The following is a 15,392-nucleotide window of genomic DNA, read 5'->3' on the forward strand; positions in this document are numbered from 1 at the left end:
ATCTACCCTTTAATGAAGTGTGAAATAAAACAGGGTGTACTCCACCTGAATTAATAAGATAATATGATATTTGATCGGTCACCAGTGCGTATAAGTGATAAACTTTCTTCGAAATAAAATTAATCAAAAAATATATTTCAAACTATTATTTCTATTATTATAATATTACCAAAAGCAGAACCCAGCTTTTATCCGCCCTGGGCCGATCCCTGGGCCGATTTAAGAGCCAGCTAGGCCTGGACAACAATCATCTCCAAAGATGGGGCAGCTTTTGAGGCGTATATGGATCGGTGGAAGATTATGGTCGATTTATAATTAAAATATCGTAGTTTATTGTACACATTATTGCATATAAATTGTACATTCGATCGATAGAATTATGTATTTATAGAATATACATTTTCTGTGCGGAGCTTGTCCTGCATTTGGTCTAATGAAGCACATTTGTATTCAAGGACGGAACTTTGCTTTATTTGAGAAACGTTTCGAGTTTTGTGACTTGATTATCTGGACATAAATTTCATATTCAACAGGGTAATCGAAAGCAGTACGGGATCGGTTTCCGTTTTGGTATAACAAATATAAGTCTACTATAAGTCGAAGCTTTGAGCCTTAAGGCGACCACCGACTGTTTCGTTAGACTACACATCAAAATTTTCATAACGCTTACTTACAAGATAACCTACATACAATACAATAGATACAGATACACATACAAATACATACAAGTCTTCCCAGCTCCATTTCTTCTAAACTACAGAGACACATTCCCTTCGGGAATGGGGTTGGGATTCGGGATTGGGGATGGGAGTGGGAGCGGGCTTGGTAGTGGGGATTTGGGGTGGAAGTGGGGTGGGCTAGTCCCAGTTCCTATCTACGGCTTATGCTAAACTAAGACACCCAGAGAACCCTCGGACTGCGACCAGACTCCGACTAGAGCGCCTAGTATCTGGCGGGTTGGTTATCCTTGTTCTGCTTCTTGTTCATGTCCACCTGGGCAGTGGCCAGGTAGTTGGAGCCCTCCAGGTGCAGGGTGCTCTGCCGGTGCGAGTTGCGGATGAGGCAGAAGGTCGACAGCAGCAGCAGTATCACGCCCAGGGCGCACAGGCCCACGATGAGTGCCACGCGGATCTTGGGCGGCACCTGCTCGGCGAAGCGCATAAGGTCGGTGACCTCGTCGGGCAGGTTGTCGATGCCCTCCTCGAACCACAGGATGGGGAAGATGATGTCCGGGAAGTTGGCCACCTGCTTGATGTCGAACACCTGGCTCACGGCCAAATTGATCTGGATACGGGCGCGCACTCTCAGCGTGGTTCCCATTTTCTGCAAATACATTGTACATGCAGTATATAAAAAGATGGATTATTTTGAGGACTTACAGGCTGGACGTCGAAGAAGAACTGATGCTTTTCCTTCATGGGCGGGGAAATACCCTCCACTTGGGTCCTCAGGCTTTCGTCGGCCAGATAGAAGTGCGGGAAACTTAGCATGATGGGGGAATCTGCGGAAAACTTCACGATAGCACTCAATGGAAACTAGATCATAGATTCATTCTCACCGTATTGGCAGAGGGAGACGTTGAAGAGTCCGTTGGGGGAGCAAGAGGGCTTGCCCGCGGGGCAGAAGCACATGTTGTCCGGGTGGCTGTCCACATCGGCGAAGACCCACTCCGGCGGGGTGAAGCGGTATCCGGGCACCTCGTTCGAGGTCACCACCTCCTTCTCGAAGACCAGGGGCAGCAGGCGGCACAGGTCCTTGTCGTACACGTGCAGGATGCGGTCGTGGGTGATGTGAGGGGGGAAGATAGAGCCATCTGTTCCGGCCAGTGTGTTGCACGCATCGGTGGTCCAGTGGGGCAGGTGGGTGCGCCCGTTGAAGTTGTCGATGATGCCGTACTTTTCAATATGGTCCACGCCTGTGTTCACAGTGACGCGGTCGGAGGAGGTGCCGTTCTTGCCGTACAGCAGGCCAAACTCCTCGTAGGGCAGCTTCTGCTCCTTGGGCACCACGTCCTTGGCCAGCTTGAGCAGCGGGTCCTCGTAGCCCCAGAGCAGCTGGCCCACGGACACCTGCACGAACGGCTTGATTTTCAGAATGTCCATGATGCTGGCCATGGCCAGGCGGAGGAACCTGAACCAGACAAGATCAGGGTCAATCCAGGGGTCCATGGTCAGGAGGTTTTTGCTTACCTGGCCGCGTGTTTGCTCTGCGAGGTGGCGCTCAGCATGGGAATGTTGGGCACAATCACCACGTCGTCTTCGGGTCCCACCGAGAGATCTTCGCGGAACGAGTAGATCTTGCGCAGATTGTAGCTCAGCGTGCCATTGTCATTCTCCACGATGTTCACCTTTTCCCAGGTCTCGCTGCAGACGAGGTGTGGTATTCAGACTGATGTCATATGCGCCACAATTGAAGATCACTTACCTGTAAACGTAGGGCCCCACCTCGTCGACAATGGCCTTGGAGCCGTTGCTGAGGAAGTCGTCCGCATTGGTGACATTGTAGATGTACAGGCTGATTCTGGGCTCCACCGGGGGCTTGGCCCACCAGCCGAAGGTCTTGGCGCCGGGACGCAGGGCCACCATGCGGTCCACGACGGCATCGATCAGCACGGAGAATTCACAGGCCACCACAATGCCGCCAATTATCAGTGCCGATGCCACGACGATCGTAATCCCTGGAAAAGCGAAGTGAATTGTTGAACAATTGTTCACCCATTGCATAAATTACTGAATAAATGCGTTGAGTCATCTGATATTGGGCGGGGAAACGTGAGGAAAGTGTGTTTGCCTGTGATCGGACCTAATATTTCAGTTTGCACTCGACTGAATCCGCTCGATAGCAGTGTTTGGGATGTGACATAAATATTTATACACCGCCGATCGAGCATCTCGCATGATTCACTGACCCTTTGACCTTTAGCTTCTGGTTGTACAATCACCCATTATCTATAAATACACCCAATTAATTGAGATTGAGTAATGGCAAGCAAATTATAGATGCTGCGAGGCCAGAACTGGAAAGTCTACTTGAAACTATAACCGGATTCGGAGTACTCCTGGCAGAAGATCTCTGGAAAGTTACAACACGAGATGTATTGTCACAGGTAGATTATAGGAAGGGAACTGTCGGGTAAATAGGAAGGCCTCGGATATCCAGTTTGTCCTACACGTACTTCGGAATTAACAATATTTCCACTCGCATACCAGTCTAACCAGTCGGACTTTGTGTAGCGTCGGATCAAAACAACAACGTGGCACGTGGAGTTATAACATCTCATCTGCGGGAACTCAGTACTTGACTGGCGATTCCACCTTCCATTGCGTTGTGCATAAATTGGTTGATGGGGTTATTACTATTATGAGGCGGAAATCCATATGGTAATTTCTTGAACGCAAGGAATGCGTTATGCAATCAGGTGGCCTTGGCGGAACACCCCTAGGCTAAGCCCTCTAAATCTTATCTTCGCTAGGGAATACTTACACCATTTTCTGAGATAGGTGCTGGAGAGTTTAGTGCAAAACTTGTGTTTCGGCCCGTTCATGCTGACGGATTCGGTGTTGGGGTTGGGGTGCTGGAGAGTCGAGAGCAGACCGCCTTGCAGTAGTTAACTAAAAATGCAAAATAAAATTATACATAAAGCATACCGCGTTGTTTTCCCTGGGACCTAGAAACACACACACACACACACGGCCTGACTGGCCGTAATACCGGTTAAATTGTGGTCAAGACTCGTTAATCTATAATTGCCCACTGGCAGCCCGATAAACAGGAAAATAATCATTCAATATCACATTTTGATCACCGGGCTCTGAACGACATTGGGTCTCAAGATCACCCTCGTTCTTTTCCCCCGCTCTTTCGATATGCACATGCCAGATTTTGGACAGATGCCGCGGCCCAAAGACTCCAGAAACAGACACGTTTGGGGCGTGTTGGCCTTGTGCAGCTTTGACATCGCTTTGTCGATGTGCGAGCATTTCGGCCAACATCCAACAGCCAAGAGCTGATGTATCACAGCGCACAAAAGCGAAAAAACCAATCTGGGGGACTGACTGGCTCCAGAACCTTCGAGTCAGCGATCTTTTGTGCTGGCTGAAAGCGAGCCAGCGCCAGCGCCAGCACAGTGCGCCCTTCCTGGCAGGGACAGACCTCAGGCAATTAAGCGGTTTTTAATGGGTGACAGGCTCCGACTCACTGAGGTCGACCTGCGACGGGGGACCTTGACCGAGGCCGGGGCTGCGCAAGCGCAAAATACTTCGGATTCGTGTATGTATCGTGTCTTTCGTGCGTAAACCGAAACGTTTTTATTATTTTTATTATTGACAATTCCCGGCAGAGCGCCGACTGCCATTATTCATATTCATAAACGGAGCCAAATAAAACGAAGCAAATGGTTTTCGGCTAATGGCCGGCGGGCCATTTGCAGGCGTCGCACGGCCGGAGACAATAGAAGCGTTTTAATTGTGGCCCAATCGAGCGGTCCCATTCCTCCCCAGCTGCATACAAACGGCCGCTTATCGATGCGGCGAAATGCGAGTTGCGAGACACGAGCTGGCCAACTCCCGAGGGAGATGGAGCTGCGTATCTGGCACGTCCGCCCCTGGGACTATCGGTCTCCGATTCTTGGACGCTCGCGGAAATGGCCATTCGTTTAATGATTTCTCCACTTTTTCAGCTAAAAGCGCTAAACTTTGTACTTTGAGTTCGCTCTAGCCCATCAACGCACACAGCGACGAAGTTTTATTTGCCGAGTTTACTGCGCTTTCCGAGCTCAGAGCTCCGAGCCCCACAAGGTCGCACTTCTGCCTCCCGCCTCTGACTCGGTCGTCGCCGCCGAACTCGAGCTGGCTTCGAGCTGGGCATCGGATCCACCACTGCTGGCATGGCTGCTGCGGTGCCGATGTCCATTGAATACTAATTATCCAGCAATTATTTCACCTCAAATGAATTTTCGGCGACACTGGCCAGCCATTAATCAGTGATTTCAATTTCGGATTTGGCTACCCACTGTTCAGCTGTTTGCCTGCTAATTGGGTTCTGTTCACGGCCCACTGGGTTGTTTTAGTCCGCGCACTTGCCGGAACCCTTGAGATTGAGTCAGAGTCGCAGTCAGGCCAATGTTTGCACAGACCTCGGCGACTGGAGCGACTCAGAGTGGCCCAGTGTTTACTCAGAACCCGAGCAGCTGTTATCAGTATCAGCCGAGCCTCAGCCTCCCCGCGAAGTATGCAAATCGCGCGAAGGGAAACTCTAGCTGCCACAACACCTTGCCAAAACAACAGCGTCAACGAGGCCTGGCTCAGAGCCGAGCGGAGCAGACGGCGCTTTTCGGCATTCCAACGAAATGCGATAGCTGATGTAATAGCTGCGTTTTAGTTTTGGTTTCACTTGTTGTGGCCGTTCAATTAGCAGCTGTGCCCGCCTGCTGCTGCGGTTAGCGCGAATCGCCCGGCCAGAATCCAAACTTCAGTAGAAACTTACTTTCTAAACACACGTTTTGTGTGGATTGAACTGAAAGCGGAGTCGCGGCGAAGCCATCCGCTGCCGCCGCCTCGGCTTCTGCTCTGATCAGCTTGGTGGCGCAGAGATCGAGTCGAGCCGAGCCGTCTCATAATTTCACTGTGCTCGAGAGTTGCACAAATAAATACAAGCGGTAGTAGCTATTTAGTGTAAGCAATTACCCTGACCCAATTGGGGAGCTGCTACCCTTGCGAGGGTATTACAGTCGCACTTGAAAGTCGAGATGCCATTTACGCTGATTTTGGAAACCTATTGTCTTGAGAGACCTGGATAGTCACTTTAAAGATTTCAGAAATACTAACAGATATTTAGTGTGGTTGGATATGGTCTTCAGAAATTTCTGAAAGTAAATCCTCCGGAACCATGAAAACGTAGTAGCCCATATATGTCCCTACCTCCAATTTGTCCCTGGCAAAGCTGTAGAGGGTATCTGAAGCTTCGAATCCCCTGTTTCTGCTGCCCCTGATTTTGGCCACAGTGACACTGAACGGCCAAAAAGGTGAACCAGCGGCTGCCGATTCACCTGCCGTTTTGCCGTGCCCGGGCTGCATTTGATAATACGCAACGAAATGGGTTTTAAGTTGGGCCTTAAACAACGTTGATGTCGTCGTCGATGGCGTGACAGACATGTGCGGGCCGAAGCGGCTCATCTTGGACTTTCAGTAGGTCAGTGCAGAGTCTCGTTTGCGGCTGCTTTCGCAGTGAAATGTGTCAACAGCAGGCGAAGACAAAGCCAGGCAATTGTCACCTCAATTTTATGATCAACTAGCAGCTAAGAGCCTCCGCCTGCCCTCCAAAGCCGAGCTGATGATGGGATGGAGCTGTGATGGAGATGGAGATGGCCCAAAGCTCGCGGCCGGGGCTGCTGCAACCTTCACATAATCGTCATCGTTATGTGGTCAAAAGCTTGCAGGCCCCTCTATTTATTTATTTACGAGTATTTATCTTAGGGTTTTCTGCCTGCGCATGCTTAATTTCGGATCTGGCGGCTGGTAAATGTGTGTTTTGGTAAACTTTTTATTTGATTTCGCTTTGAGCCGCTGCTTCGTGGCAGCTCGAGTGGAGTGCAGAGCGAAATTTCACTTTTTCCACACAAGTAATCATAAAACTATGCACGTACATCAAATGCGCTTTTGGCAGGGCCGCAGACAGCGTTTAGCCGCGGAGGCTAAGAAACCGAAACAGAAACACAGCAGTATAAAAATCAAAGCCCCCAAAGCATAATTCAATGATTTTCCGCTTTTGTAGCGCTGCCAAGCGAACTCGCTGTCGAAGTGGTTTCATTTTGGCTGACTGGGCAAGGTCTTGCTCAACTAGCGCTCTGATTGGAGTCGGAGTTGGGGACCGGGATGCGGATTCGGATTCGGCTTCGGACTGCGACGGGGTCTGTGGGGACCAAGGGTCTGAGCCTCCGATCGGGGCAGAAACGGCGATCGAACTGCAGTCAGGCGATTCCTAGGAATGCGATTCCGACTGCTGCCCCAACACACTGCTGCCGCCAGTGCCGCAGCTACTGGTGTCTGGTATCTTGTATCTGGTGCGGCAGGTTTGATTCGGGCCGGACGGGACGGGCTGGAAACCACAGGCATTTCCAAATAGCCAGGCCAACACTCACTCACACTGGGTTCGACGGTTACACGGACTTGTCCGATGTGCAAGCCAAGATTCTTGGGCGCGGACTGAACGTGGAAGGTGCACGGTGCACGGTACACGCTGAGCGGTGAGCGGTAAGCGGTAAGAGGTAAGCGGTGGTGGTGAACGGTGAACGGTGAGCAACGTAGGCAACCGCCGGCAAAAACGTCAACGACTCGAACGCTCGCAGTGCCGCCGAGTAACTGAAGTCGCCGTCTTTAAGTGGCCCCCCAACGTAAGATCGTAAGATGTTCAGGCGGCGAAAGCTCGGCCAGAAGCTCGGCTTCGCGTTGCGACAAAGCGAAACTCGAAAACCTGATAAACAGGTAGGCCAAACCCCACAGCCCAAGTCCGCGGCACGGCAAAAGCGAGAGTAAGCGAGCGGGAGCTTTGGGTTTCGCGAGTGCGAGTGCAACGCATGCGAGCAAAGCTCGAGCGGATCGGCGTCGGGTGAGGCGGCCCATGTGGTGGCCACTGCCTGGGCAGGCTGATAAAACAAGTTTGTTGCCTTGCCTTGCATTGAAGTCTTTCGTTTCGTTGCGTTGCGTTGCGCGTTCCGTTTTATGCAGCACACTCCGAAAATCCCATTGATTGCCACACCAACACTCGTCCACTGGCAGCGATTATGATATCTGCCGCTGGTCTTTTCCTCTCGTGGTTGTTGTGGCAAGTGACTCACGGGACGGTTGCCAAACCCAGCACAACCACAACCACATTCGCGTCCCCATCTCGAGCGACGACAGGTTGCAGTCAAAGAATGTATGCAAAGTTGACAGCTCCAGCGATCGCAAATTATTGTTATGGCCGATGGAGCTTTGTTGCCGCATTGCGTTGCGAAAGGTTGGTTTGCCGCCTGCCCAGAATCGGAATCTTGCCAAAGACCCGGGCTAGCATAAGCGGGCTCTGGGAAATGCGCGAATCCAGCTGTGGAAATAACAGCGGCAGAAACTGGCTGCATTTACATAACCAATCAGCTGGGGAAATCAATGAAACTAATGCGATTTATTAAACTGCCCAGTCAGCCGTATTTTCACAGTTGGAGTTCTGAGTAGACAGGTGGAGAATTTCCGCCGGGTGAATCAGGGGCAGACTTGGTTTTCATTGAGATATGTGATTTCATTTTTCCAACAAACTGAAGGTATTACTAAAGTAATTGAAGACGTGTTTTGACCTTGTCAAATCCTTCAAGCAAGAAACCCACCTGCTAGCTTTCTAGGCCTGACTGAAAAGCATCATACTTAAGTGGTATTAATTTTAAGAAATTGGGTTGAAATTGACAGTCAATGAAACAAGCTGAAGGAGATAAAAGCTACTGATAATTGTAATATTTTAAATATTAGACCTCCAGCCTGTACTATGTAACATACACCCCAGATATCAATTCCAAATACAAGATGGCAGTGCCGAAATGTGATCCAAAGCCAAACTTCTTTTCGCTTCCTAACGAAGACTCGGGTTGAACCGCAACCTTAGCCTACACCCTAATTCTAGATCAACAACGGCCGTTGCCCAATAGCGCCGACTACGTAGAAGGCGAGCCAAGACATTATCGCCCCAATGTCTGTGACATTCCACGCCAAGTCCAACCACACACACTCGCTAGCTGCGACCCGTATCCGAGGCTCGACTCCGCGGCGACTTTGCATGCCAATAAGGCTAACCGGGTTGCATGCGACCTTTCTGTTTATGTAAACTGCCGTACAAAATGGCGCATTTGTTGCTGTAAGTGATGCAATAAATAATAACAAAACACCGCGGCGGAAACAACAACAGCGCGTAAGCATATGTTAATTCAGCTCCCGTGGCGTGTCATCAATTGCCCCCACCCCGGCCCCGAAAGTCGTGTCAAAGTCAATCTTCTCCAATGTTTTCATTTCAGACTTACTATGCAGAATGTCGGCCCACTGCATGGCCAACGGTTAGAGTTCCATCAAGGGCAGCAGGAGTGTGTTTGGAGCACTTTCGGAACTGTTTGGTACCAATACTCGGCCGGCTGCTGAAGCTTGTGTGTGTTCGGGAAGTGTTTGGCACTTGACTGCCTGGCAACCGGATTGATAAACCACTATCGGATAGTGCCCTCCGTCTGAAGATCTGTTCGGACGGTTTAAGCAGGGCCCTAACTCGGGTTACCCACTTTGCCACCAGCCCTACTTGAGAACCGACCACGTAAAATACGCTATGGAGTTCAGATCCGAAACAAGGGGAGTCCACAGGTATACAATACAGGCAGCTCTGCGATATTGACTGCCTATTAGCTAGCACGACAGATTGAGCGATTGAAGACCCATCCACGTCATTCGATCCGTTGAAAACAATAAGTTCAGAGGGGCTATCGGAAAAGCTGATGCGAAACCCGATGATGTGGGTACTAGGCAGGGATTCCGGGCGAGGGACGTTTCGAAACGGCGGATTAATTGTAAACTCTTGACTAAACTGATAAAGGCGGAGCACACACGCTGGGGGTTCAATAACACGACTCCGGCGGGGGTACTTGCGATCTTCCGGTCTCTCTGCCAACTCAGGAACTTGAGTAGGGGCTCGATAAGCCAGTCCAAATAGGTGGTGGGGGACCCACGAGTGCAAAACGAACACAAAGTATGGGAGCACCTTTGGCATCCATCCACTCAGCGGTCTACCCGTGCCTTTCTCCGTCGTTAATTGCTTGGGCAAACGAAATGCAGGCCCATGAGCGAAGGGAACCTAAAGTACTTAAGTGATAATTAAATTGTTTTGGCGACAGCGCACACTTATAAATAGCCGGTAGGCGGGGGACTTTGCATCTGCATCTGCCTACACTCGGACAAGTTTAGAACGAAAACAGTTGGAACTAATTTTCTTTGTTTTTACTTAGCTAACTCCCTAAGAACGCTTTGTTCTTATACACAGCTAATGTTTATGAAGGTGTTTTCATACATAACAGTTCGTGTGCTTCGAAAATCGTCCTTAAATAAAACAAATATAGCATATATAGAGTGAATAAAATCTCTGGTAAATGTTTTATGTTTATTTTCAGTGATTTGTGTTACCTACATATATTGGAACGCTTTGCTCCCGTAGCCGTATATATATTATAATTTCCGCGGTGTCGAAAAATATATTCAGAAGTAGTGTTAGGATTGAATGTTTTTCTTTGTGTACTAGCCCCCCTTCGTTACAATCCCATCAGCTCTGGCCATGCTATCTTCGATGTGATCAAAACAATAAAGCCTGTTTATGAACCCCGCCTCCCAGAGAGCCTTAGTCGAAAGTGATGATACGCAAATGCGAAGCTGGAGCGGAACGGGCTGAGCAGCTGGGTGGAATGGTGCATCTTCTATCTGTGCGTCGCGAGGCTTCTTTGTCTCGACGATTAAGTTTGCACTTTGTCTCGCGGGCACGCACGAAGCTGCTACGTAGTAAACAAGAGATCCCGATTCCTCGCCAGCGCAGTCGGCGCCAGCTCCATCCAGCGGTAATCAGCAATCGTAGCTGACCGCTCCGACCGCTTATCAGTGCGGTGGCAGAGGCATGGGCAGCGGCGTCGACCGAGGCAGCTACGTCGAAGAATGAGGAAAGAGGAGCGACTGCGCTGCTGGCACTGCTCGGTTGCTCAGCTCGAACTGATTCCGTCCGATTCCGACGTCGTAGTAATAACTTGTTTGGTGGGCAGTACGCACAGTCCAGTCCAGCCGAGAACCAGTGCCAGTGCCAGTTCCAGGCCCAGGCACATGCCCGCTCTCTAATCCCCGCGAAGATCGCATCGCCGCGAAGTCGAAATCTAATCGGTTCAATAGGCTTCCCTGCCAGATAGTGCGTGGGCAGCCCGAGTATGTAGCTAATCGCGGCAAACAACTGGCAAGTGGATCAACCGGTGGCAGTGGGCCATACTTACACTCCGTGCCCAGATAAACGAATTCCGCGGAGGCAGTCCGTCGTTAATTGCTGCTCTTCGCTGGAAGTGGCCGCGGAAACTGAGCCACCCCAGACTCGGGCCCGCACAGCTGGGCAGGAAAACTTCAGTTCGGGTGGAAAACCTGCTCTAGCTCTAGCTACAATCACAGCTACAACTACGACTCCAGCTGCAGCCACAACAACAGCAACAGCAACAACGGGCAGTGCGCGATCGAGCCCACAAAAGAGACGGCGACAAAACAAAGAAGCAGGCGAACAAAGGAAGCAAGGCAACAAAAAGAACCGAACAGGGGGAAACAGAGAAACCAGCGCCAGATACAAGATACAAGATACCAGTACCAGATACAAAGCGAGTCGGTCGCAGCATAGATACATAGGTGGTGCATCCAGCAGGAGCATCTGTGCGCAGGGGAGCGGGTCTAGAGACCGACGCCCGAAAAATTCAATAAACACGACTGTGTTCAGCCAGCGTAAACACGACGAAATTGTTAATTAAGACGCCAAATGTTTGGCAGTCTTCGAAAGTGCAGAGCAGCGGAGTAAGCAGCGAGTGAGCGGCGAGTGAGAGTGCGCGAAAGATAGGCGGATCCGAATCCGAGTCCCAATCGTGCGGTGTGGGTGCACTTCGTCTCTGGGAGAGTGGTTCCGTTCCCAACGTAGCGCACGTTTGCGTTGCCCACCGAAAATCAGCTGGTGCCCCAAAGCTCACTTCAAGTGCATGCCGATCTGTCGCTCTCCCGCTCAGCACCACCCACCAGGCCACCCACGCTAGCGCTGGCCGCCCCCGCATCACGTTATCAGTCAATGCCGTTGTTCTGCAACCGATTCGGGAGAACGCAGTGGCAGGTCTGAACCGTGGGCGAATTCAAGCGCTCCAAAGGTAGGTAAAAAGTCAAACATTATTTACGGCACTCCCAGAACTAGCCCACTCGCACTGGTTACCATACTTTGGGCTAAAGGTTAAAATAAGAATACGTTTGGATCTCAGTAGCTTGTAGTTTTGCCATCCTAGGACTTATCAAGTAAGGATTACAAATCAAACTAGGAATAAACGTTATTTCTGCAAACTTGGTTCCTGAGGAAGAATGACCTTGTGGGATTGAAAATAAAGTTCAAGGCCCACAAGTCCTATCTGATTAGAAATCAAGTAAATCAACAATCAGTAACGATTCAGCCGTCCGACCGATCTTTCTTCAATCCCCTTCACATTTCAGTTCATGATCGTAGTATTGGAAAATTTCAACGCTCGTTTGCGCCTTATCATATGCCGTTGACCCGATTTCAAAGGTGGCGAATCCAACTAGAGCTCAACTCTATACATGTAGTGTGCTGAAATGTGTTGTTGCAGTTAATAATGAATTAATGCCTAGTAAGTATGTACCACATATACACACTCGCAGGAGCTGCTGATAAGGCAAGAGTACATACGGCTGAACTTTGATTTCAGCACGGGCAGAACCAGCTAGCTCCGGAGGTACGACTACTCTCGGAATTAAAACCGCGATTAGTTCGTGGAAACATCTGAATACGCATGGTTAAAATCTGTCCGTCGCAGAAGATCACACTCAATTAAAGGCCTAATAACTAAACCAATAAAGCTAGAATTAATATTGCGCCGTAAAAGGTACTAATGAATTCTTGTTAGTCGGAGCAATTAAAATATATGTGATCGGGAGAAGTGTCTTGTTATGTGTTCAATGAACCCCAGTTTCCTTTATATAGAGCCCACCCTGATAAGCTATTAATCATGCCAAACAGATCCCTTTGTTGCGCCACGTGTTTAGTATTTACAAAGATAACATGTATACTCTGAATTTGAATGAACAAGACTCGGATTTGCAACTAAGTCAGTGGCCATAGGCACTATGCACAAATAATAAGAAATCTTACATAAGTGTAGGGATGTGGGAACCGTAATCTAGCGTTGAAACCCCAGCTCAACTACATAATAAGTGATAAGAGCGCGATGTTACAGCCGTTACTACATTTTCAGCTTGCGACGACCACATGTCAACCCCCCACAGTCACAATACAATGCCATGCGCCAAAGACCCCGAGGTGGGCCAGCCTCCTAGGCCAGAAGCCGATCGGACAGTCGCCCCCCTTGCAATCAAATCCCTTACACTGAACTCCACTCGGAGTAGGACGGGCACGGGAAACTTTGGAGGCTACAGCATGGCGAATGGAGCCGAGAAGCCCACTGTGATGCAGATGATACTGGAGGCCTTGGGCCTGCGCAATCAGGCACAAAACCGCGAGCCAACGTCCAAGGATATCGGAACCCTGATAAGTTAGTAGAACACTCTTGACAAGCCTGGCATGCTCGATTAATCCGCTTCGACTTTTCCAGTGCTGGGCGTAATGTTTCTGCTTTTTGTAATCGGCGTGACCGGATTCTTCATAATGTGGTTCACCGAGTATTACAACAACACGATGCTGGAGGTAAGTCTGACAATCCATCCTGCTATCATGAAATTCCTATTTCAAAACGATCCACAGAACCTAATCCTCTCCGAGAACTCTGACACGGCCAAAAGTTGGCTGAACCCTGATCCAAAGTTTGACACTTTGCTTAAGGCACACATCTTTCACTACCCCAACATCGACGACTACTTGGCAGGTCGCGCTGATAAGATAAAGGTGGTGGATGTGGGACCTCTAACTTACCAGGAACACACCGTCAAGGACGAAGTTTCATTCAACAAAAACTTCACAGTTAGCTTCAGGGTAAGACTCACTTATAAAATGTTTTTGAAAATCCCCACATTAAGAAATGTATTTGCACTATTGCATTTTTTCAGGACCGAAAGTCCTACAAGTTCCTGCCGGAGAAGTCTTCTATTGGGGAGGACGAAGTGGTCAGGGTGCCCAATGTGCCACTTATCTCTGCCGCCGGACCTGTTAAGCGCATGAAGGCGCTTGAACGAATTCCTGTCTCCATGTGGATCAACCAATTCAAGGAGCCGCTCTTCAAGAATCTCACAGTTTTCGACTATCTCTGGGGATATGAAGACAACATCATCAAGTTGAAGTCCTTGGGCAGAGGCAGGCGGAGATTCGGTCTTTTAATGAGCGTAGGTAGTCTAATGTGTTCGTTGATCAGCGTATTAAATAAGATTCTTCATTAGCGAAACGGCACCAGCGTGGACTCAGTGCAAATCAACACGGGCGAGGACGATATCACTAAATTCAGCATCATTACCCAGTTTAATGGGATGCCCCAATTGGACTATTGGGAGGGAGAGGAATGCAATCGCATCGACGGATCCGAACCCTCGATGTTCTCACCGCATTTGCTGCAGGATCGCAGCACCGTAAATGTGTTCCTCCAAGTCCTGTGCCGGAAGGTTCCACTTCATTTCGAAAAGGAGGCTACCATCTACAACGACATCGACGTTCTGCGCTACCGGACACCAATGGATGTCTTCGCTCATCCCGACAATAATTCTGCCAACGCGTGTTACTGTCAAAACACGGAGCTCTGCCTGCCCAGCGGTGTGATCAATGCCACCAAGTGCTACGGCGATGCACCCATTTTTCCCTCGTTTCCGCACTTCTTCACTGGCGACCCGAAGCTATACGAAGAATTCGAAGGCATCGAGCCGGACGCGGCGGTACATCAGACTTACGCCGACATCCATCCTCGATTCGGCTTCCCTATTAGCGGAGCCTCACGCGTCCAGATCAACATAATGTTGGACAAGACGCCAATACTGAGAAGTAAGCTCAAAAGAGTTTATATTTGCATTTGAACCATACTAATAGCTCTGCCTTGTTTAGATCAGGGAAGGCGACTGAAGAACACCACCATTCTGCCTCTGATGTGGATCGAGATCACATCCGGTGACATTTCCGAGGACGTGCTCCATACGTTGTACATAAGCACCTTCGGGCTGAACGCCATTCAGCAGACCCTCAAGTACGGCACCCTACTCATATCGGTGACATCCTTCAGCCTGATCGTGGCCGGAGTCTACTACCTTAACAGTCGGCGGGAGGAGCAGCTCCAGGAGAGCAAGTCGTCCGCTGAGCTGGAAGCACTGAACGGCGAAATCGTCGTGGTGCACCACATCGACATGCCCGTTCCGCTGCCCGCGCAAGAGGGTAGCAGCCACCGAGCAGCGCAATAGTGCCATTAGTTAGTTAGGGGCGGGCTGGGGGAAAGTTGTTCAAACTTTATTGAGATTTTCGAATTTGTCAACGCTTATCCTAGAATAGTTCTTAAACAAATGTCGCCAGTTACCTGTAGTCCGTAGTCATCTGATATATGTATATAGACTCGTTCAATAAACTGTTTATAATCTTTAACTTTTTGTTCTTAGGCGTGACTTTAATTCTAGCTGATC

General features: G+C 49.6%; 2 protein-coding genes across 3 annotated transcripts; one reads left to right on the plus strand and one right to left on the minus strand.

The window, feature by feature from the left end:
- Positions 1–308: 308 nt before the first annotated feature.
- LOC108022445 (lysosome membrane protein 2) lies at positions 309–9,080 on the minus strand. Its single transcript, XM_017091348.2, is given in 8 exon segments — positions 309–1,323; positions 1,380–1,501; positions 1,559–2,130; positions 2,190–2,363; positions 2,425–2,677; positions 3,484–3,573; positions 3,576–3,611; positions 9,041–9,080. Coding segments are annotated over 8 exon segments (1,653 nt in total). The 5' UTR covers positions 9,066–9,080; the 3' UTR covers positions 309–942.
- Positions 9,081–10,660: 1,580 nt separating this feature from the next.
- LOC108022444 (lysosome membrane protein 2) lies at positions 10,661–15,354 on the plus strand. 2 transcript variants are annotated; one of them, XM_017091346.3, is made up of 7 exons: positions 10,661–11,926; positions 13,040–13,336; positions 13,397–13,488; positions 13,546–13,773; positions 13,848–14,120; positions 14,175–14,766; positions 14,827–15,354. In XM_017091346.3, exons 2-7 carry the CDS (start codon positions 13,054–13,056, stop codon positions 15,174–15,176), a joined length of 1,818 nt encoding a protein of 605 aa, XP_016946835.1. In that variant the 5' UTR covers positions 10,661–11,926; positions 13,040–13,053; the 3' UTR covers positions 15,177–15,354. The 2 variants fall into 2 exon arrangements, with proteins under 2 accessions (XP_016946835.1, XP_050743406.1); XM_050887449.1 differs by lacking the exon at positions 10,661–11,926 and adding an exon at positions 12,551–12,670.
- The last annotated feature ends 38 nt before the right edge of the window (positions 15,355–15,392 follow it).

The sequence above is a fragment of the Drosophila biarmipes genome, chromosome 2R, assembly GCF_025231255.1.
Source record: "Drosophila biarmipes strain raj3 chromosome 2R, RU_DBia_V1.1, whole genome shotgun sequence".
Taxonomy (NCBI): domain Eukaryota; kingdom Metazoa; phylum Arthropoda; class Insecta; order Diptera; family Drosophilidae; genus Drosophila; species Drosophila biarmipes.